Consider the following 22,059-nt stretch of genomic DNA (forward strand, 5'->3'; position numbering starts at 1 on the left):
GAACTCCAGCACCTCATTCTGATGAACTCATGGGTTTATAAGCATGTTAAGGCCATGGAACAGTTGCCACCCTTGTGGACCCAAATCACAGAGACTTCCATATCTCATCAGATCATTAGCTAAATGATTTGACTCTAAACTTTGTTCCTTTCCTTAATTAGGATTGAGTGAAAGAAATAATTCCTTGAGGAGGAATATGAGCATAAAGAAGCCTCTCTAAATTTCAATCCTTATTTGAGGAATTCAGATCGGGTGACAAGTGCAACAGGTCTTCTGACATTTGCATGCTTGATGAGAATCTCTGAAGCAATGGAAACAAGGCAAAGTGTGCAGCAACATATGTGAGCCTGAGCCCACTTTGGTCTCTGCTGGGGTACATCCAGTCACATGGAAGATTGAGACAGATGAGACTCCTTTTGTTTCAGTACTCCTTTCAAGTCAAATATCACCTGCAAAGCAGTCCATAACATTCCACCCTCCCCCCAGTTTTAGATTCTCTTCAAAGTAACTTGTCATCTCTTTGTCTTACTGATGCATTAGGATGCATGATGCTGTGATAACATGCAAGAACCCAACTGCCTTGCCAAAGAAGGCTCCATGAGAAGATGTCTCTTTAGCAGAGAACTGCAGGATTGATGGTGCCTTCTAAGATGCAGAAAGGAAGTGCTAATCCTTCGACCCTTTAATCTGAAGGTTGTGTTACAGAAACCACTAACCAGAGCAAGGCAGCAAGTACATGATTGTGGCATTGTAGGAGCTGTGGTGTGCACTTTTGTTTCCCTACCTTGGGAGATTCTTGTAAGTAGGCAGCAGAAAGGAAGTTGATTGAGATGGATCAGTGATGGAATCTTATACCGCCAGCTTTCTTTAGTTGCCTCTCATCAAAGTTTCAGGATTAGCACGCCAAACTATAAAGCAGGTTGTACCATAAGCCTTCCTGTTATCATGTCTAGATATGTTACAGCATCCAAAGACCATGTTCTTGTCGTTTACATCTGCTTCTTGTCCATATCAAATCTATATCGAACCCTTTGTCTCTCAAATCATTGTCCCTTTCCATAAGCCATGATGCAAACTATTTGCTTCTCCTTAAGAAAGATGATACATTCTATTTACTGCGGATTCTTATAGAGCAATGCATAAGACATCGTAGCACATATCGGAGATTCAGACCTTCAACCTATGAGAAAGAAATCTAACATATATCATCAGCCTAGATGCATTGGGCCCTTCTTAATCTCCCCAACACTTGTAATCTCACTTTGCTCAGATTCCATAGTTCAAGAATGGAAACCGGGCAATCGTGGACTTTCCATTGAAAGGAAAAAAGTAGATGATGATTAGGTTGGCTGAGGTTGAAGAATTGTCACGAAACAACCACATTGCACAATCTGTTGGGTAGAAAAAGTAAAGCTAGGATTAGGATTCTTAATCTAAGAATCCAAGGAAGTAGTGATTGTGGGGACGTTTTCCCTTTTTCTCCTTTTTCTTTCTTTGAGACAAAAGGCAATAGTCATATTACATTGCAAAAGGCTGAAATGAAATGAGGAGGAAGAGAAAAGAGGCATGTATTAGGGGACTTGTATGATGACTCAGACCTTGCATTACGATGATATGATAACCTCTTGCATTTAATTGTTTCCAGAAACCCAATTAGTCAGTGCTCTTATGAACAAGCTTAGCCAAGGAGGTGTTTTCATCCAATACAAAGAGGTCATGCTGTGGTTTCTATGAAATGATCATTGCTTGAGCTAGCTTGGCACTTGAGAAGGACACCAATCTACATTTGAGGATAACGGTTTAAAGTATTCAGCAAACATCACTTTAATTTCTGAAGGTTTTATTGGGACACAACCAAAGTGCCAAGAATGCAATCTTGGGGTCCATGCAACAAGTTCTTCTGCAAACTTCCATGCTGGTGTTCCAATTCTTACAGACTAAGTATATGTAGACTTGCATTTGGTTTATAACTGATTAATTCTTTTATGTTGTATGCTATCAATTTGGTATAGAAGATTACTATGGTGAAATGTTAGTGGGTATCATACTGTAAGAACATTAAATGAAGGTTAATTAGATTTGATTGTCTTTTGGAGCTACATGTCTTGGAGCTTTTGTAGTGGCTCAGCTCCTATGTGATGAACTAGTAGTTTGAAGGTTTGATATTGCCTGAATGCTCAATATACAATGATATAACTAGAGTAAAGAATTCAAGCATGGAAAATGCTACTAGTCAGAAGTTTCTAGCCTCTCTTATTATTTTTTATCGTCTGGAAATTTCTTTAGAAGATTCATCCTCTGAAGCTTTATTAATATATTAGGGACTTCTTTGGACTAAAGAATGCTTCTGACCACAATTTAATCTTGTAGTTCTTCTAAGTGTTTTTCTTATTAGAATATTATTTGAATCAACAGGTTATTCTTAAGTGAAATTATATGATCATTTTATCCCCTTAATTTGTTTTCTGCTAGCCTTCATTTAGCATGTGGTCATCCAGATTCTTTGAATCAATACTCTTTTCTATTTAAAATGAGCTTTGAAGTCTCAATTCTCTTTGCACACAATCACTAACTTGTGTTGAACTAATAAATAATTTACTGAAAATTGTATGTATCCATTAGTTTTTTTCTAGGCATAGAGTTAAATTTGTCTCAGATACTCTTAAAAGAGCAACCAGTGTGTTTCACTTCCACCCAAAGTTGTTGTAATTTGAAGGTTACTTCTTTGGAGATGAGAGTTCACTACATCAGCATGAATTTGATATCCCTGGAAAGTTAGATCTCAGGAAATTGCAGAGCATCTTGCAGAAAAAGCTGGTCAATACAGTGGCAATTAAGATGGTTCCACTGTCTGATTCATGAATCATTCTCAGGTGTCACTCTTATCTGGTGTTCCCTTCTTTTCTTCCATCTGATGTCCTCCACCTACAACTGCACAAATCACAGTCAATTACATTCTGAGTTGGCACCTATGGTTTCCTCTTTTTTCCTTCAAGGAAATATACTTGATAGGGTGCTGATATCTGATCAGTTCTTTAAGACATATCTTCAATCCCCTTTCAGACATATATATAAATCTGAATTCACAATGTTGGATAAACAAATAATGCTTTGCCCTCAATTTAGTGGGCTAAAACAGAGGCCATAAATGTTTTTACTTGTCATTGTAAGTATTCATAGTCCCAACTCTGAGCACTCTCCTCCTGATTTGTTCAAGTCATGATATCTCATTTTGGAGTTCTTATTGAGCAAGCACATCTTATCCTGTGGAAAGGAGTAAAGTGTACTGTTCATGCTTTATGTCCTTGTGGGGTTGTGGGTCTCTTTCTTCTACTGGACTAGATCTGGCACTACAAGTGAACAGTCTTTAGAAAGAGGACCACAGTTGTTCTTTTTCTTCTTCTAATAGATGGTGGATATTGTTGCTGCTGGAGGCAGCTTTCTTCCTCAGTGGAGGTAACACAAGCTTTGTGAAGGGTTGCTCTAATAGCTGACTCCCTCATTGGACTTCTCCCATGTGAGTTTGGCACATCCCCATCAGTTTGGTGGTGCATCAATTACAACAGCTGCTGCTTACAATAAATTGCATAGTTGTCTGAAAACAAAAGCTTTGTCTGAGGCTAAATCAAAATTTGGCTGATTTCTGCTTTCTGGCTGATCTGCTGGCCATTGTTTTCCTGATATGCAATTAATTCTGTAGAATGTTTCTTCCTCACAAGAAATTGTGAGTTTGTTTGAAAAGGTTCTTATTTAACTTAAATGGACACACCACTTTAACATCAGTCTTCAGTCTTCAGTCTTCAGTCATCAGTCATGCTGAGACTCTCTCAGTTGTCAGATGAAACTTTTAGTGGAATTGTTCCTTGTTGTTGCAGATCTATAGTGAGGAATGATGTAATACCATTATGTTAATGGAATAAGCATGAGCAGTTACCAAAACATAACATTTTTTGGACTGACAGTGGTTGATAACATGATACAATGCATGATCTAACTTTTAGGTGAATTGATGTAATTGACATGATTCAAATGAGGTTACCATCAAATTGATGAATATAAAAATAAAAACAATTATTTTATTATGAAAAGTAAAGATTTTTTTTCTTGGTAAATGTCCTTTTCAATTTGAAAGAAGCCAAAATCATTAGTGACAGAAGAATGTGTTGGTGTACAAAATAATCTAAATTTGTCTTTTGTTGACTCATGACAGCACATCCTACTTGTGAATTGTGATATTAATTCTTCTCCATGGCTTGACTACACTAGACTTATATCTAATAGAAGTAGGTGTGATTAAGTGGACATGTCCGAGGAAAACATTCTCAATTGCTTGGCTTAAGGCAAGACGACTAAATTAGATTTATATTAAACATTCTTAAAATAATGATTAGTCTGATATCATGTCTAATTAGATTTCATGCTAAGTGCTAATCTAAGTCGACCGGAATAATACAGCTTGACCATTGACTCTGATATCATGTCGGAGTATTATTATCATTATCTTTGAATTTAAGGGAATCAATTCTAAATATATATTATAATTTTTATTTTTATCAGATTGAGTAAGAATACAATCACAGTATCCTTATCTCCATCTGGCTCTGATAAATCTTATATTGGCAGAGCTTCGTGTACATGTTGCATGCAATAAAAGATTAAGATTGTACAATCATCACCATTACCACCAACCATAAGAGAAGGAGAACAGAACACCATTCAAATATCTGAGGGGAGCTCTAACAATGGTGTCTAAGCTCACTGTCACCTTGTCATGACCATCAGCAACTTTAGTGGAGGAGGAAAAGCATATCTTGATGGGACCTGGCACTGCCAAATCATATCTTCTCCATCCATGAAGTTTGAGCTAATTGGGGGAGTTCAATTATAGCCCAGTACAAGCACCTTTTGTTCCTTTCTCACCAACCCCAGCAGACCTGTCGTTGCTTTATGGCATCGGTTTGCACTACCAACACCAGGCTCCAACCACCTACAATTCAGATCTAACCAGTCACAACCATTTCTAATGATGTTTGGCATGGAGTTTGATCCTTCCCATGTCACCTGGTGTTATGATGAGAAGGGTTGTGCTGTTCAATCAATCAATCAATCTATGGTGGATCGAAAGATCATCCTCGTGTCATGTTCTTGGAGATACTTAAAGTTTCCTTTTTTGTTTTTGGAGGATAATGCAATAACAAGGTGTGAATCCATGACAAGCAGGTCTCTGTTTCGGTGCCTTGGAACTCTCATCGTCATCAGATTTGTTCACTGACTTGGTAGGTAGATTTCCAGACCAGTATCCAACTCTGAGGATCCCTGTCGCTGCTACCACTATCCCAGCCCAAAGCTGACACAAAAGAGGAGAACACAGCCTGAACCGTTCATGGCTATCATATCCAAAAGAAGAGATCACATCAGACGTGATCATGTCACACTCGAAGTGTCCATCGAAGCCCACTTTTTCTCAGCACGTTTGAGCGTCCTTCGACGTCTCGGTCCATGAAAAGCTCAGGTGATGCGCACTGTACCAAAAGCAAAAAAGCCTCCACTAGAAAGCAAGGAGACTTTTGTGGTCGAGATGACATGTTACCAGAGAGAAAAAGCTCTGATCGCGCCATGGCTGCTTCCGCAACCACTTCGGCCAAACGATGGCCTTCAAAGTTCCCACTTCAGCGGGCAGGAGTTGGATTAGGTAGGCATAAGAGCTAGGAAACCGCAACATTTACCAATGCTGCCTTCTCTTGTGATTAAAGATATGAATACTTGTTTGTGTCACATCTCAGTTTCTCTCTCTTCTATCATGGTTCTGTGACAGACCCCTGGCATGGCCCAACTGGCAGGTGCTGTGGTTGGCTTCTTTATACTGGGAGGGCCAAAAGAGCCCACTGCAACAGCCACTTCGGTCTTCTCCTTCCTCTCGGACCGCGTTTTTGCCCCTTCTGTTATGGCTCTGGATTAGCAACAGGAGATCGAAGAGGTGGAAATGGAAACGAGTGCAAGCTCCTTGCAGTCTGTTTCGGGGGCCTGCGGCTCCAGCGACTCCTTCCATGGGCTCAAGTTTGCGAGAAATGGTGGTGGTGGTGGTGGTGGTGGAGCGAGCTTCTTGGAGGCCTCAGTCTATTTGGCGCCCATGGCGGCCGCAGCTCCGCCGAGGAAGGGGAAGGGGGTAGTGCAGCGAGGGCAGCCACCGCCGCCGCCGCCCAGGTGCCAGGTCGAAGGGTGCAATGTGGATCTCACAGGCGTCAAGGCTTACTACTGCAGGCACAAGGTGTGTGGGATGCACTCCAAGTCCCCCAAAGTAGTTGTGGCAGGGATAGAACAGCGCTTCTGTCAGCAGTGTAGCAGGTAAATTTCTTGGCCTCTTTCCTCTGTTCTTATAGGTTCCTCACTTGCTAATATGATCATGTGAAGTACAGCATCAGACAAGCTTGCTTGCTGTTGCATTGTTTGGTTCTTTGTGTTCATGCAATTCGGGGTATCATTTTATCTCGAAGCTGATGACATATGGTTTAGTGATAGGATGAAATTGGTGTTGAAGCCTGATTCTGGTTATGGAATGTTATTTATATTAGGAATTCATACATAAATATGTTGAACTTTGCAGAAGAAGCTCATGATCATTCACAGGGGAAAATTTGTGTTAAAAGGACCTTAGATTTAAAGAGTGTGGCAGCTTTTGTGAACTATTTGTAGGTCTGATTGGTTTTCGACAAATATGTAAATGAACCAATAAAAATTAGTACAACATAACATGCTATTGGTATGATTACTATCAGCAATTCAACCAATTCTGGCATCTATATATCTCAAGATATGGAACCAAATTGCCTATCAACATCATACAGCACAGTACATTTTGCTTTGCTTGATTCTTGCATTCTTAGACAATGCTGATTGATAACAGTGATCATTTGAGGCTAACATTTGCACAGGTTCCACCAATTACATGAATTCGACCAAGGGAAACGCAGTTGCCGCAGACGCCTGGCGTGCCACAACAAGCGGCGAAGAAAGCCACCTCCTGGAACTCTGTCATCAGCTTTCCATGGTTAGGCTCACCTGAGCTCCTTTGCTAAACTTGTCACGCTTTCCTTCGATCTGCTCATGTTTCTGCCTTCGACCATCTTCTGAAGCTTATCTTTAAACTTAAGCAGAAGATAGCAATGGATTTAGAGGATTTCTTGTGGACTTTACTCACCCTAAATTACCTGCGCTAGCGCGAGATGTATGGCAAATTGGTCAAGCTGGTGATCAGGCACTGAGCATTCAGTATCAATGCGGCTTCGGAACTCCATCAACTAGAGGAGTAATACTCATGCAGGATCCTGGGACTGAACCCATATTCTCAACACCGGGAACTCTAGATCTTGCAGCAGGTTCAGACTCTAGCTGTGCTCTCTCTCTTCTGTCTCAGCCATGGGATAGCACCAGTAAGGTAAACCACCAAGCTATTTCCTCTGAAGGAATACCAATTGCAGAACCTACAAGTAAGAATGACTGCATGGATAGTTCATGGGGGTTTAAAGGTCTTGAAGGCAGCAGCAGCAGCACCTCCTTTGATGCAAGACCAAGACAAGTTGGACAACCTGAAAACAGTCATTTCTCTGGTGAGCTTGAGCTAGCCTTTCTAAAGAGGCAATGCATGGGCCTTGATCCCAGTAGGAGATATCAGCATTTGGATGATGCGATCCACTGGTCTCTTTAGTTCCTTTTCTTCTTGTTGGCTGTTGTTCCTTTTAACTATCAAGATTGTAACCATTGGTGTGAGATTCTGCTAGCATGCTACTCTCAGCTTGAAGTTCTTCAAGAAGTTAGAAACTGCATCATCTATGCTCAAATATATTTTCCTGAACAAATTTGTGGTCAAATATTTGAGAGCAGATCTTTCTTTTGTTCCAGTAGTTCAAAGATCTCAAGAGTGTCAATGTGATGTCTGTCTGCAGTAACTTCTCAACATGAATTGTGTGTAGGATGAAGATCATCAAATGGGTTGTTTGGCATCAGAAACTCCTGCTACAGATCTCTTCCAGGAATTGCTTGTCGAGGAACATCATCTTCTGCTGACCAACTCCAGATGTAATTTTTCATCATTTTGCTGTATCTTATCCTAATTATTAATGGATTTAAAATGTCATATTATTGTTTATGTAAGCTAAGAATGTGTTTGTCTCTATGTTTTGTTGTCCATGAGATAGTTCAATATATCTCACTCCTTGTTTTGTCACTCTCATCATAATTCTCTACCATGTTTATTTCTAATGTATGACAGGCACATTTTTTTTATTAAGTGGCAATTAGGAATATTTGATGTTTAAAATATATATATATATATATAATAGAATAATATATATCTTTTTTGATAGATGAGATAAGATGAGAGAAAATTATTTAAGGTGATATTGACTTGTATTTAGGAAATCTCCAAATATAAAGAGAGGTAGAGGAAGACCTAAAAAGATATAAAGATGTATGTGTGATGAATTTTCATAAAAAATCTAACTTTTAAAATTTTTGATATAATATTCCAACTTTGAAAATTTTTATAAAATATATTTTTCTAAAATGATCATTTTACCCCCGTCCCACTATTGATCATTGCCCTCCATCCTACCATAGCTGTGCCTCCATCTCATTAGACCTACCCAATGATGAAGACATAGTGGCCCTTGCTAGACTTGTTGAACCAATGACAGAGGTTGCAAACGAAGACGAGCTGACCCCTCTCCTTCCTCACCTACGGGTAAGGGCATACCCCCCTCCTTCCTTATCGACGATCCATAGTAAGGAGGGGGCATGAGGAGGCTACATAGCTCCTCCGCAACTAACAGTAGAGGTTGCAAGTGAGAGTAGGCCACTACCCCTCCTTCCTCGCCCGTGGCCAATAGTGAGAGGGGCTATGTGTGATAGCAACGACTACGAAGAATGCACCTTCATCGCTGGGTCCAATGAAGATAGAGGCCTTGCCCTTAATGGGGAAGAAGAGCCTACAAAGGCTATGCCTCCATGACAAGTTTGACAGAGATAGAGATAAAATAATTTTTTCATGTGATAAATATATTTTGTGAGATTTTTTTAAAATTAGGTTGCTTTGTTGATATTCTCAAAGTAGGAGTTTTTTTTTCAAAAATTTATTATATATATATATATTTGTAACTTTAATATATATATATATATATATATATATATATATATATATATATATATATATAATTGTATGAGAGCAAACAGTGAAATTTTATTTATAATCTTATCAACTTGTTTAGAACCACATTTGGTGATTGAATTAACTAGAAGGAGGATATTATCTTTCAAACAAGGGGTATCATTTTTTTTATTTAGAAATATGATATTTACTATTGATAGGGAATATCTTATCAATTAATCATCATTTGAGATGTAATCGTCATGTGGAAACATGGAATCCATGTCATATTCCATTCGTTTACCCCACGTGGATAAAAGTCTAATGAATATTTCATGAAATATTTTATCCCCAACGATCAAGTATAAAAACATATCTTTAATACAATAACGGGAGATTTATCTTTTTGACCACTCACATTTGCATTTGGAGACTTAGGGTTATTAACTTGAGTATTAGAGGGATTGAATCGGGAAACCTTTTTCGATTTAAGTTTTCGATTAGGTGATACAGGAGTTTGTTATTTTTACCTCGGAGGCATCTCAGACAATCTTATGCATATGGGTTGGAACCATGTCGAGGTAACCAAGATATCAATTATATTTTCCCTTATCAATTATTATAAATTTTAATATAGCACATGCATCCCCTTCAAATATTAAAATCTTTCACATATGGCTCAAAATTTAAAATTAATTATCTTTAATCTTAGTGAATATTTATTTTTGAATTTAAAATTTATATGTTCCAAAAATAAAATTTAATATTTAACATCAAAACATGTATTCAGGCAAATAATAATAATTTTAACAAACTCTTAACTTAATATAGCCAAGAGATTAACTTTATGATGTCATAAATACAAAGTTTAGGGATATATCTGTAATTACAATCTTTCTATCAGTGTCGATCCATATCCAAAGATCCTTCTCGGCGTCCATGTGGCGCGATACCATTGGCGAGAAGGATTGTGAAGCACATCAACCCACCTCTCTCTCGAGCCACATGGCGACGGGAGTGCACGTCGCCACGACCCTCGGCTTCCCGGCTGCGTTTCGGTGGCGCAGCTCCCAATTCCCCAGCTGTAACGGAATTAAGAAGGAAAGAGATGGTGGTCCTTGGATTCTCCACCACTTTGGCCCTCGGGTGTCCCTTGAGCTCCATCTTGTCCTCTTAGTATGATGCCTCTTTTAATTTCGTATGATGGGTACGAGCTTAAAGTGCTTGTTGAATTGCCTGTTACAGTGACAGAGGAGCTTGGGCGGCTTGCAGAGTCAACCGCTTTGCTACCTCAAGTGTCAGGTTGTGCCGCAAGAGGTCTGCAGTGATCAGAGCTGAAGTGAGATTCGTGAACGGCGACGAGGCGAAGAAGCTTGTTACAGAGGAAGGATTCACGGTTCTGGATGTTCGAGACAGAATTCAATACGAGCGAGCTCGCATCACCTCATGTTGCCATGTACCACTCTTTGTGGAGAACCAGGACAACGACTTTGGTATGCATCCCCCTGAGTTGCTTGAGTTGCGTTGCTCTCGTTCTGTAAGGATGTGACATCAACCGTTGTTTGCTATCAGGCACCATCATCAAGAGGACAGTGCACAACAACTTTTCCGGCTTGTTCTTTGGGTTAGCGTTCACTAAACCCAACCCTGACTTTGTGCAATCAGTAAAGCAGCAGTTTCCCGCGGACAGCAAGTTGCTGGTGGTATGCCAGGAAGGGTTGAGGTTAGCTGCTGCTACTGCAGTTGTCTTTTTGTTATCCGGATGTCTGCAAGTTTTTCTGCTTACTTCATAATTGCTCCTGGTACACCTACCATTTGATTTCATAAGCTCTCTCTTGATGCCAAAGCTTATTCTGCTAAATCTCATAGTCCTCAATTGATCTGTAGTTTCTGCTGCTCTTATGATACTAGACGTACAGTCATAAGCCATTATTTACCTGAGTCTTTTAATGACTCTGTTAGAACTTCTAAACGTGACTTAGCACATCGTGCATGCCTGTGGTGAACTAGAGAAGTGATTTACTGTCTTAAGGTGTAGGTATCGACTAATCCCACCCCAATTTACAATCGGGATATCATTTTTCTGTAAGTACGATCATGAGGTTGATAAAGAGCTATCGATACCGTCATTAGAAATGAAAAATGAGAGAAAAATATAATAGAAAGAAAACTATCGATGAGGAGATTAGAAAAGAGAAAGTAGCAAAATTTATATTTTCTTCCTCCAGAATTTTCTTTTATTCAATTCTTCTTTCATTCTCCATTGTTATTGCTAATGCTGATAGCTCTTAATCATCTCCACGATTGCACATAAGAATGATATCTTGGTTGTACACTGGGGTGAGATTCCGATCAATACTTGCACTAATCTCCTGTTACTAGACTCATGTTACTGAGGTTAGGCCATACTCGTTCAAACTGTTAACCTTGTTGCTTGCCTGATTCTGAAGGTCTGCTGCAGCAGCTAATACCCTAGAAAAACAAGGCTTTGAGAATGTAGCATGCCTCACCTCTGGTCTTCAGTCAGTAAAACCAGGTTCTAATCTTGCCTTATCTTTATAATTAAGGCTTTCACACATGCTCACTCATAGTTGTTTTGCTTGTGTCATTTATCCATACAGGAACCTTTGATTCTGTTGGTTCCACTGAACTGCAAGATGCAGGCAAGGCTGGTCTTGTGACTATCCAAGGGAAGATTTCTGCTGTTCTTGGGACTGTGCTAATCTGTACGCTTTTCAGACTGCTTAACATGAATAGATGATTTCAATGTCTTTTTGCTTGCTTCAGACTTGTTGACTTGACCATACTCTACTTGCATTCGATTGCAGGTGCCTTTCTTTTTATTACATTCTTCCCTGAACAAGCGGAGAAGTTGCTTCAGATGAGCCCTGCAAGCTAGCAGTTATGATGTTTCAGTCGCACCCATCTCTAGTTCCAAATGTTGATGTGAAATCTTCTTAGAAGCTTGCTTTTCTTTTCAGGTAAATAACATTTCATCTATCAGCATCATAAACTATTGCTTGTATGCTTGCTGCAGAACATGCACCGGAATTAATGATATAGCCAAACTACTGATACAATTGCATAGATGGTCACCAGGTCTAAGCACAAAACCTCTACCTGTATCCATTTCCAGGAAGCTACTGACAAAAAATAACTGGATTCATTTCTGTTACATTCTCATACACTACATCTGCAAGCTACTGACAAAACCTCTACCTGTATCCATTTCCAGGAAGCTACTGACAAAAATTAACTGGATTCATTTCTGTTACATTCTCATACACTACATCTGCAAGCATCTAATCTTAAATTGACAATGTTCTCTGCAAATGCAGGATGAAGGTCTGAGTGGGTCTTGTGAGGAGAATGACCAGGCACAGGAGTTGAGTTTTTGCCATGCAGAATTCGAAGCGAACATGCATTGCTTGTTGTAACGAGTGTAAATTTAATGGGTTAATCTCGATATACATTCTGAGCTCAGTGGATCCCAGCAACAAAATGGCAATAATTCACTGCTACTGTTTCTATTTTCAATTGTTAATCTTCAGATAGAAGTGTCATCACGATTTGGAAAGCAAAGTACCTCACATAGAAACACTTCATAGTTTGAAGAGGGTGTTTGATCGCTTACAAATGGATTGCTTATAAACATTTGAGTGTTTAGTTGGCACAAATATTTAAGTTTTTGTCTATTTGATGTGTACTAAGAAAAAAGCCCAATTTCTTACTGAATAATCATAACAATTATTTTGCTAGCTTGTGTTTTGGCGCTGGTAAAAGGACCACATAGAACAATAAATTCAACATATTTTTGTTTACAAAGGCAAAATTAAGTAAATTGATTTTCGCAAAGCACTATTTATAATAGGATTAATTATAGATTATTTTTTATAATTAATTATATTTAATATCTTGATCTTTATATTTTTAAAAAATTATATTGAGATCTTACTTATAAAAATAAAATATTTAATCTTATTTTTTGTTATCTATTTTATTAATGAAAATATTATAGAGTTTATCAATAAGTATGTGTTGATTTTATTTTATTTTAATTTATTATTAAGAACGTACGATATTTTTACCATCAAAATCGATAATATAAGGATAAATAAAGTTAAATAATTTATTTTTATAAATATAAAAATCTCAATATAACTTTTAAAAATATAGAGATCGTTAGAGATAGCTAATTACAAGCGTAATATGTCATTAACCCTTTATAATAAATTTTTTATATAAAATTATATATATATATATATATATATATATATATATATATAATTTTTTACATTAATTAGAATTCAGAAAAAAATAAATCATTTACTTATCTCGAGAAAGGAAGGCATTCAGCACTTAAAATATATATTATTAATAATATATATTATTAATCATTTGTGTTAATTAATTTATATTATTAATAAACTTAAAAAATATATTTTCTTCAGCATACGTATTATATATAATTTTAATTATCTTATGAACCAACCTAACGGAAGCCCAACCTCATCTCTATGAGAGAATCTTGACCGTCCATCACATTGCAGATGATTCTGATGAGATGATCTCACACTCGACTAGGGTTTCCAAACGCCGTCTATAAATGATCCGCTCCGTGTCTTTCGCGATCCTCCTCCGCTGGCCATTTGAAGGCTCTACCGTCCTCCGCATCTCTCTCCCCCTCCTTGCTCTCGCCATGGCGCCGACAAAGAAAGAGAGGACCGCGAGCCGGAACCCTAGCCTGGTCCGAGGCATCGGGAAGTTCTCGAGGTCGAAGATGTACCACAAGCGGGGGATCTGGGCCATCAAGGCCAAGCACGGCGGCTCCTTTCCCCGCCACGAACCTAAGCCCGCGTCGGCCCCGACGGCAGCGGTCAAGCCACCCAAGTTCTACCCCGCCGACGACGTCAAGACCCCCATCCCCAATCGCCGCAAGCCCAAGCCCGCCAAGCTCAGGTATAAGGGTTTCGCCAGGTGGTCTTCAGATTTGTTTGTCTCTTGCTGTTACCTTTATCGCTCAAAGTCGGTTTTTGCGGTGCTTTTGTTCCTTGTTACACGATTCAGGGCGAGCATCACCCCGGGAACCGTTCTGATCCTTCTTGCTGGGAGGTTCATGGGAAAGAGGGTTGTCTTCCTGAAGCAGCTACCTTCCGGACTTCTTTTGGTTACTGGTTAGTCCCTCTGGATATGTTCGAATTGGATCTATTTTTTTAATCATAATATTGTGCTTCTGTATGGCTTTTATGTTCTTTGCTGATATCAGTGATTCTCTGCTTCTTTGCCGAACCTCTTGCTTGAAAAATAGCTTCATATTGCCTTTTTTATGTGAGTATTTAAGAATATACAAAAAGAAGTCTCTTTTGTAAGTCAGCTTTGCTTGGTGGGCAAATGCCTGTGTCTATTTGCTTTGAAGAGAATATGATGACAAAATGTTAATTCCTTAATGATAAAATATTAATACCTTTTTATATTTACTTGATATTAATATACTATTTAGAGATTTTAGCTAGCTGAATAATTTTCATGAAACAATAGCCATCCCTTGTTATTCTAAATATATAATTTTACACATGGTCAAGTTTGGTGGAGCCAGTCATGGTTATCTTAAGTCTGTGTTCATCATGTGTCCATATCTGTGTCTGAGTTTTTCTATCCAAACTCTCCTACGTCCAATTTTATCAGTATTCAGATATCTTGATATTATTCAGAATCATAAATTAAACTTATTAAGCATTAAGAAATTTGCCTTATGATTCATTTTTGTATATATTGCACATTTATTTTTTCTCGTTATCTTTTCTCTTCGCCTTTGTGGTAAAATTCTTTTAGATAGGGAATGCAACTAATACATTCGACATATTGCCTTATATTTGTTAGTGTTATATCACATCTATATCAGACCTAAATCCTATTCAAGTCTATATGTATCTTACCTGAGTCAGATTGGTGTTCATATTAAAGGAATGTCGGCTACTGAATCTTGTGACACTCTAATATTAGTGTTTTAGTAATGCTGATATTTAGACGTATTGCTTAAATTTTCCTAATCTGGTTTGTTCCTTTTTGCATTTCTGCTGATTAGACATCAATTATGTCATAACCTTGACTTAATATAATTTCTTTCAGACTACCGGTTTCTTATAAACATGGTCAATGCCTTGCAATGCGTTGTTAAGTTCTTGTAGTCATATTGAAGAAAAGATATCTTTCTCAGGGATGAAAATGTGTATCCTGATTGTAAGCTTGATAGTTGTTTCTAAAAAGCAGACACAAGGTATTAACAAATTCAGGAACTGGTGCAAAATTAAATGGATGAGGAGGCATATGCTGATATCTGTTTTCTGCTTGATAATTTGTTCAATGATTTTCAATAGATATTGAGGTTGTAGATTCGAAGGCTTTGGAAGCCAAATTTAAAGACAAAAAGCAGTGGCTATCAATTATAAACTGAGTGTGTATAAACTATAGTCATTTCTGTTCTATTTGTTTCTGTAGCACAATGACTTAGCTTGACAATGCTTGTGCTGGTATTTCATTTTGCTTAACACCGATGCTGTAGGACCTTTCAAGATTAATGGAGTACCTCTAAGACGAGTAAATCAGGCTTATGTTATTGCAACATCCACCAAGGTCGATATATCAGGAGTCAATGTGGACAAGTTTGATGACAAGTACTTCACCAAGGAGAAAAAGAAGACGACCAAGAAAGGGGAAGGTGAATTTTTCGAGACTGATAAAGAGGTCTGTGCTTGCACCAATACATTGATTAATTACAATCATGCGGTTTGTATGTTCATTATCTTGCTGATGCATCTTATGTTCTCTTCAAATATATAGGAAACCAAGGCACTCCCCCAGGAGAAGAAGGATGACCAGAAGGCCGTGGATAGCCAGTTGATAAAATCCATTGAAGCAGTGGAAGATTTGAAGGTCTACTTAGGTGCAAGATTTTCGCTTAGGTCGGGAATGAAACCTCATGAGCTCAAATTCTAGAAACAAAAAGGGATCTCTCTATTTCTGCTCTGTTACATTTATATTTTCAGACTAGTTGGTCTACTCTTGACTGTGAAGAAGGGCCTTGGACTTCTGTTTCATGCTTGTCTTGTGTTCTGAGGGAAGAACTCCATTGTTCATTTTCATGAAATTAACAGATGTATGCATCATTAGCTCTTGGTTTCAGTGCAAGTGATCTGATGTGTTTGGTCATTTTTACTGCCCACTTTTTTTAGTGCAACATTGGGAAACTAATAGCTAATTGCTTAATCGACGAAAAATATGTGATCTTTATCTCGGGTAAATATATCAAGTTTGGAATTACACTGCAACCATTTATTGATTTTTCATTACCCCCATCGCATGATCGATTTATAGTACTCCGAGAAACACAATAATCACAACTCCGTATAAGAAGCACATATAATCCAATGATTTAACAATGATCATTGTTCAGTTTCTTGAATACCATCAGTTACGATATTACAGCACTCTGATAACACCCAATGTTCTAAAAACAATGTTGAAATGATTTCCCTAACTTGTTGCTGTCTTCAATATTAACTGATAACCATGGAGTCACCAGACCTGAAATGCTTGTTTAGGTACCATGCTGAAGACAATCTCTGGGCAGCATATTTTCTCAATCAGTCTCCGAGACATCAATATACCAAACCACGACTAAAAACATGAGGCAAAGTTGAGTAGGTAAAAAAGGAGGCCTTACAGCTACAGTGGCCACAGGTCCTTCCCCTCAATAATATGCTTTCCTTGGGTTGTTCTGCAATAGGACATCAAAATGTCAGGTCATTTGGATCAAATATATACAACAGAAACCATCACTTATAAGTGAGGAAAAGGAGAAGGGTTTTTACCAGGGGGTTTGGTCTATACCGATAACCAAGCATCATCCTTTTCTTATACTGCTCATAAATATCATCATCAGGGTTCACCTCACCAGATTTTTGTGCACCAACACCTAGATTGTCCTTCTTCACTTCTCCTGCCATCACTGGATCTGCTCGTCCACGTTTGTCACTGCCAAGTCCCTCACCTGCAAGTATAAATAGTAAAAAAAAAAAGAAATCTTTGTTGGCTTTGGTAGACATGATAGCTCTATTCGACTCAAAAATAGTCCAACCCAGGACGATATGCATCGTATAGCAAAAACAAAATGATGTGACTAACGTTGAAGCTCTTCAACAGCCTACCATGTGGTTGACAAATTAAACAATAGATTACAACTTGTTGCAGATCATAACAATTTGTTCGTGAGCTACTGATTTCTCGACAACAATAACACAAATCTAACATCAAGGGTCATTGAGAGAAGAAATACATCAGTTGAAGGAACATTAGCTAAAATGCATTGGTTGAAGCAACCTTCACGGCAGGGATGTCTACATGGAAAATGTGACAAACTGGCAGCGGATAGCCAATATAATGTCCAGCAGAAGTGAAAAATAGAAACAATTATATATTCAACCATACCTTCTCTCCAACCCATTTTGGACAGAAGTTTGTGCCCAATGTTGTCAGCCTGGATTTTAGCTTTCTCTGCAGCCTCTCTAGCTGCTTTCTGTGCAGCTACATCATTACAAGATGACAGAAACTTCTCCAACTCGTCTGGTGGAATGAAATCACCCATGTGATGACCCTTTTTGATGGGAGCTATAAACACAAGATAAAAAAGAAAAATATTAGGATTGTCTTAGAGCTCAAGGTCCTTTTTTCTAAATTACAAGTTAGATAGGGATGAGAATATTTCATGCACAATTATGTTAGATTCCATAGAATGTTAAATCACAAGCATGAGGAGCAGCAGCTACTATTAACAATAATTGTACACTTTATGCTTAGTTAAGATTCCACTTCAACATTCTCAGGGATAATTAATCATATAAGCAATAGCAGAGTTCAAAATAGCACCTTGAAGAGAAGCAGGTGGTGGCATTTCATCCTTTGACTGCTTTGGTTGCTTCATTCTCTCTTCCTGTGCAGCCTTCTTCATGTAGAACTCCATCATTGCAATAGGATCTGCAGCTGGAGGCTCACTGGATTCACCTGTTACAAAAACATTTATAAAAAACCAATAAAACAAAGTTCAAACGATAAATTTATAAATGGAACACAAGAGAAATGGTGGTCGTAAATAATGAATAATGAATATGATTCTCTGTTCGCAAAAGCCATAAAGAAGAAAAAGCAGAGGTCTTGAAGTATGAACAATACATTTATTACAATAATTTTCGTGGAACAATCTTGTGCCCAAAAAACAAAGAAATGAATTAAGAGCCCTTACATTGTAAAGTCCCAGTCCAACAGAGTTCATTGAATTATTTAAACATGGTCTAAGGAAATAATAGTTAAATGTCCACAAAATAAAAATGTGAGAATTTCCTACAAAAGAATTGCAAGGTATGCACAATTAGAAAGTGCTCTAAAAGTGATATGAAAAATCATAAAACAATGAGAAAGGACATTGCAGTCCTAAGATCATTGGAGGCATATCTCTTCGCATGTAAGTGAAAGGATAGAAGATTGTGATAATGCAAAAGCAATGATGAAAAAAAATAACCATGCTGAATTTAATCGCTGGGTAATTCTATCAAATCAATATGACAAATTTAGAAAGTCAGGTCAAGCAAAAGAAAACTCCTGCCTGATTGGATTGGTTGAACTCAACCCGCAGGGCTGACCCATTTTCATCAACCCATGAGATCCATGTTCAAGCCTAACCAGACAATCTTTGACCTGTTGACAGGATATGTGGCTTCCCATCAAAAATGATTTTCCTATGGAACATGACAAACCCAATCATGACCATCCAAACCTAGACACCCTGCTCAGGCTCTATTTCCTATAGATAGATTTGGTTTTGGAACCTTGACCTACTTTCATGATAGAACTATATGTATCCCACTGACTGCCACCCTTGAAACAACAGCATCAAAATTTACTAGATCGGAAAATACAAGCTGAGAATACCATAACTAGAGGATCTTCCAGAAGAGCCAGATGCCTCATAAGATCCATACAAAGCCGAAGCAGGAGTTTGGTAATTAGAATTCCGTTGGATAGTGCCCCTTTGAGGTCCACTCAATGCTCTAGAAGTTGAAGTGCTTCCTCTGGCTGCCATAAGGAAAAGTTAAAATCAGTGTTTTTACATAAAAGATTCATAAAAGGTAGATGTCAGACACCTAAACCCTAAACCACTCCGAATTCATAAAAGTTGGAGAAACAGGCACACTGAGGTTATTGACCAGAATTGGATGTCGTAGACTCATTAGATCGTGCAAGATATTTTTCCTCTTCAAAGAGCCGATACTCGTAGTATTTATAGTCTGAACAACTTGAATCAAACAAAAACCTGCAGAAATCCATGTTACCTATTTGCATACCATCCTCATAAAATAAATAAATACTTATAAATAAATAACAAACTTCACTTTGCTTCAATCACAGAAATAGTATGATTGAAGCAAACTAATAATGACCTTAAGCTCAACAGGAACACAATAATACAAATAACAGGCACAATATAATTTATCCAGTGTCAGCTTCTCAAAGTATCTGCAACAGTATCTGTGTTCCCTGTTCTCTCTTCTCTGGGAATCCAAAATTATTTCAATATTTGAGCTAATCCTTAAAGACAGACAAAATTACCCAGCGCATGCATGTAAAAGAAGCATCAAATGAATGACCAAGCCTGACACCAAGTGATATAACAAATGGTATTAAATTAGACTTATAGAAGAAGAAGATCCAGAGTTGTAAAGGCAGATGTAAATCAATGATCTTAAAACTGAAAAAATTTGGGAACTCATACTTGAAAGGTGTATCTCCAGGATTCCTTTGGCGTATGACATGCTCAAACTGTCTTCCATTCTTTGCCACAAAACTTGCTAACTTATCTGCGACTTTCTTGACTGCTGGATCACTTGGAGGGGATGGAGCTGCATGTTACTTAAAGAACAGATTAATATCAAGAGAATGTACAAGTGAATGCAAATTACTGTTGCAGCAGGAGTGCCACATTTCGATTTTTTCAATCAACAGCCCTTGCACCAGTGTCGATAGACAATTGAAAGGCAAAGGGTACATTTAGTAAAAGAAGAAGGTACATGAAGCTACTTCATAGGAAAAAAACAACAGAGGCAACTAGTGACAAAATATCACTATTCTCTTATTCCCATAAAAATACACTATGAATAGTATGATGAATGTCCATAAATAAGTTCAGATAACAAATAAGAACAGGAAAAAACATCCAATTTAAACAACTAATAGTTGCTTGACACCCCTCTAGGTCTTAATTATAATCACAATAACCACAATTTGTTCCTAACTATAATCACAATGACTGCAAAATCCATATTCGTTTTTGTTTCTCAGGCCTTCACACAATCAAGGTAACTATACAGTAACACATATCAAATGAAAAACCTATTTAACTAAAATGAAAAATATTTCAGTTGTTAATTAAAAACAGACAAGCCGCATATCAAATGTTAAGAATAACTAAATAAAAGAAAGTGAAACCATATAACTAACTTCATGCAAGTGGCAGAAGCTTATTCAGGTATAAATGAAATTGAAAAATACTGTTTATTGTAGGTACAGCTGTAGAATCACACTTTTCAACATGTGAACAACAAGTCAATCACAAAAAATAACAGAAGTAGACAATGCAAATGTTTGATTTAACGTTAAGAACATTTCATTCTCATTCTTGATAGTTTTTAACAGCAATAATTAGTGAAGTTTCATGCAATTCACATTAAGCTGATTATTTCACAAATAAGTTATGCACAAATGAAAAGGAAAATGACAAGAATAACACAGTTAGGTAGAAACTGGAGGCAGTTGTCTTTTACTCTCTGTATAACATTTTTTTAGCAAGGAATATGATGCAGAAAACAACACATTACCAACATCCTGCTGTTCCGAGGAGGTATGAATGCTATCTCCCTGACTCAACTTCTGGCGCTTAACCGGTTCATCTCCAGATACAGCTTCTGCTTCTTCAGTTTCTTCCTCTTCATCAGCCACAAACTTAACCGGCATCGTGGCAACCTTTGCCTTCTGCTTCAAACTGAAGGCAAGCTTCCCACCAGAGGCCATTGTGCTGCCCTTCTTTGTATCATTCACCTTAACATCGAGTGGCCTTTTGCTAACTATAACAGAAGGCATCAGATCAATGGAAGGGCCGGCCAAACTGCCAGATTTAGATTGATTAGATGCTGCCGCTGCCGCCTTTTCTTGCTGGAGTTGCTTGAACCTCTCCATGAACGATCCATCATTCACAAACAGACCTGAACCATCTCCTTTTTCCATTGCCGGTTTCTCTTGAAGCACTCAATACAAATCAAGAAACCTTGAACCCAAAAGCTGCATCCTTTAAGCTCCAATTAGAAGAGTGCTTACACAACAAGCATCATCTAATCTTCATCAATCACGAAACCACAGGGGAAAGAAAGGATAAAATAAAGCTTGGGCTAGGGTTTCGTCCGTCCTTTAGACGCATAGTCTAAAGCTGGCGTCTTTTGCACAAGAACCGATCCAGATAAGGGGGCTCCAACGGAGACCCTAATCCGCAAGCCAATTGATGGGAAAACTTTGGGGCAAGACGTAATCATCGCTATCCCTAATGATCTAAAACTCCGAGATGGGAAAAAAAAAAAAATCGATAGAAATCGAGCAAACAATTGCGCGAAGATCTCTCTTTCGCGTACCTCAAATCTGCAACGCCTTCGACTACCAAGCACAGAGGAGAATACAGTCAGGCAAACTGATCGAAAAATCCCTAGAGACACAGACAGAGGGAGGAGGAGGAGGACGCTGGACTGCTATCGGCGGGGGAACGAAACCAACAGAGAAAAAGATCGGGGGTGGAGACGGGAGCGAATTGGGGCAGTTGA

At 38.2% G+C, this 22,059-nt stretch overlaps 4 protein-coding genes across 10 annotated transcripts; 3 read left to right on the plus strand and 1 right to left on the minus strand.

Annotated features, from left to right (window-relative positions):
- Positions 1 to 5,775: 5,775 nt before the first annotated feature.
- LOC135594358 (squamosa promoter-binding-like protein 17) lies at positions 5,776 to 8,134 on the plus strand. 2 transcript variants are annotated; one of them, XM_065084744.1, is made up of 3 exons: positions 5,776 to 6,345; positions 6,933 to 7,048; positions 7,152 to 8,134. In XM_065084744.1, exons 1-3 carry the CDS (start codon positions 5,984 to 5,986, stop codon positions 7,703 to 7,705), a joined length of 1,032 nt encoding a protein of 343 aa, XP_064940816.1. In that variant the 5' UTR covers positions 5,776 to 5,983; the 3' UTR covers positions 7,706 to 8,134. The 2 variants fall into 2 exon arrangements, with proteins under 2 accessions (XP_064940816.1, XP_064940817.1); XM_065084745.1 differs by having other exon boundaries at positions 5,782 to 6,345; positions 7,155 to 8,134.
- Positions 8,135 to 10,132: 1,998 nt separating this feature from the next.
- On the plus strand, positions 10,133 to 12,679 carry LOC103998666 (rhodanese-like domain-containing protein 9, chloroplastic). Of its 2 annotated transcripts, none has more exons than XM_065083781.1 (7): positions 10,133 to 10,288; positions 10,388 to 10,635; positions 10,715 to 10,865; positions 11,593 to 11,678; positions 11,764 to 11,868; positions 11,971 to 12,123; positions 12,481 to 12,679. In XM_065083781.1, exons 1-6 carry the CDS (start codon positions 10,251 to 10,253, stop codon positions 12,039 to 12,041), a joined length of 699 nt encoding a protein of 232 aa, XP_064939853.1. In that variant the 5' UTR covers positions 10,133 to 10,250; the 3' UTR covers positions 12,042 to 12,123; positions 12,481 to 12,679. The 2 variants fall into 2 exon arrangements, with proteins under 2 accessions (XP_064939853.1, XP_064939852.1); XM_065083780.1 differs by having other exon boundaries at positions 10,166 to 10,318.
- Positions 12,680 to 13,743: 1,064 nt separating this feature from the next.
- Positions 13,744 to 16,351, plus strand: LOC103998667 (large ribosomal subunit protein eL6). The gene is made up of 4 exons (XM_009420205.3): positions 13,744 to 14,101; positions 14,210 to 14,316; positions 15,705 to 15,886; positions 15,983 to 16,351. The coding sequence occupies exons 1-4, from the start codon at positions 13,749 to 13,751 to the stop codon at positions 16,136 to 16,138; spliced, it is 798 nt and encodes a 265-aa protein (XP_009418480.2). The 5' UTR covers positions 13,744 to 13,748; the 3' UTR covers positions 16,139 to 16,351.
- A 196-nt stretch (positions 16,352 to 16,547) lies between these two features.
- On the minus strand, positions 16,548 to 22,038 carry LOC135584748 (SURP and G-patch domain-containing protein 1-like protein). Of its 5 annotated transcripts, none has more exons than XM_065083783.1 (9): positions 21,874 to 22,038; positions 21,070 to 21,529; positions 19,968 to 20,094; positions 19,402 to 19,508; positions 19,127 to 19,270; positions 18,068 to 18,202; positions 17,630 to 17,809; positions 17,014 to 17,192; positions 16,548 to 16,919 (listed from the first exon to the last, which is right to left on the minus strand). In XM_065083783.1, the coding sequence occupies exons 2-9, from the start codon at positions 21,473 to 21,475 to the stop codon at positions 16,893 to 16,895; spliced, it is 1,305 nt and encodes a 434-aa protein (XP_064939855.1). In that variant the 5' UTR covers positions 21,476 to 21,529; positions 21,874 to 22,038; the 3' UTR covers positions 16,548 to 16,892. The 5 variants fall into 5 exon arrangements, with proteins under 5 accessions (XP_064939855.1, XP_064939856.1, XP_064939857.1 ...); XM_065083784.1 differs by having other exon boundaries at positions 21,070 to 21,515; positions 21,874 to 22,030; XM_065083785.1 differs by having other exon boundaries at positions 16,548 to 16,764; positions 16,866 to 16,919; positions 21,070 to 22,030.
- Positions 22,039 to 22,059: the final 21 nt, after the last annotated feature.

This window comes from Musa acuminata, chromosome BXJ1-9 (assembly GCF_036884655.1).
Source record: "Musa acuminata AAA Group cultivar baxijiao chromosome BXJ1-9, Cavendish_Baxijiao_AAA, whole genome shotgun sequence".
NCBI lineage: Eukaryota > Viridiplantae > Streptophyta > Magnoliopsida > Zingiberales > Musaceae > Musa > Musa acuminata.

What these genes read in the sequence shown, in the direction of transcription:
- LOC135594358 (XM_065084744.1), top strand. Translation starts at nt 5,984, where the DNA reads ATGGAAACGAGTGCAAGCTCCTTGCAGTCTGTTTCGGGGGCCTGCGGC. An exon ending in TTCTGTCAGCAGTGTAGCAG is followed by an intron (nt 6,346 to 6,932) that starts GTAAATTTCTTG and finishes ACATTTGCACAG; the next exon opens with GTTCCACCAATTACATGAAT. An exon ending in TCTGTCATCAGCTTTCCATG is followed by an intron (nt 7,049 to 7,151) that starts GTTAGGCTCACC and finishes TTTAAACTTAAG; the next exon opens with CAGAAGATAGCAATGGATTT.
- LOC103998666 (XM_065083780.1), top strand. Translation starts at nt 10,251, where the DNA reads ATGGTGGTCCTTGGATTCTCCACCACTTTGGCCCTCGGGTGTCCCTTG. An exon ending in AGCTCCATCTTGTCCTCTTA is followed by an intron (nt 10,319 to 10,387) that starts GTATGATGCCTC and finishes TGCCTGTTACAG; the next exon opens with TGACAGAGGAGCTTGGGCGG. An exon ending in TCTTCAGTCAGTAAAACCAG is followed by an intron (nt 11,679 to 11,763) that starts GTTCTAATCTTG and finishes TTATCCATACAG; the next exon opens with GAACCTTTGATTCTGTTGGT.
- LOC103998667 (XM_009420205.3), top strand. Translation starts at nt 13,749, where the DNA reads ATGATCCGCTCCGTGTCTTTCGCGATCCTCCTCCGCTGGCCATTTGAA. An exon ending in CCCAAGCCCGCCAAGCTCAG is followed by an intron (nt 14,102 to 14,209) that starts GTATAAGGGTTT and finishes TACACGATTCAG; the next exon opens with GGCGAGCATCACCCCGGGAA. An exon ending in CGGACTTCTTTTGGTTACTG is followed by an intron (nt 14,317 to 15,704) that starts GTTAGTCCCTCT and finishes CCGATGCTGTAG; the next exon opens with GACCTTTCAAGATTAATGGA.
- LOC135584748 (XM_065083783.1), bottom strand. Translation starts at nt 21,475, where the DNA reads ATGGAAAAAGGAGATGGTTCAGGTCTGTTTGTGAATGATGGATCGTTC. An exon ending in TGGAAGATCCTCTAGTTATG is followed by an intron (nt 18,203 to 19,126) that starts GTATTCTCAGCT and finishes TTTTTGTAACAG; the next exon opens with GTGAATCCAGTGAGCCTCCA. An exon ending in GGTATAGACCAAACCCCCTG is followed by an intron (nt 16,920 to 17,013) that starts GTAAAAACCCTT and finishes GTCCTATTGCAG; the next exon opens with AACAACCCAAGGAAAGCATA.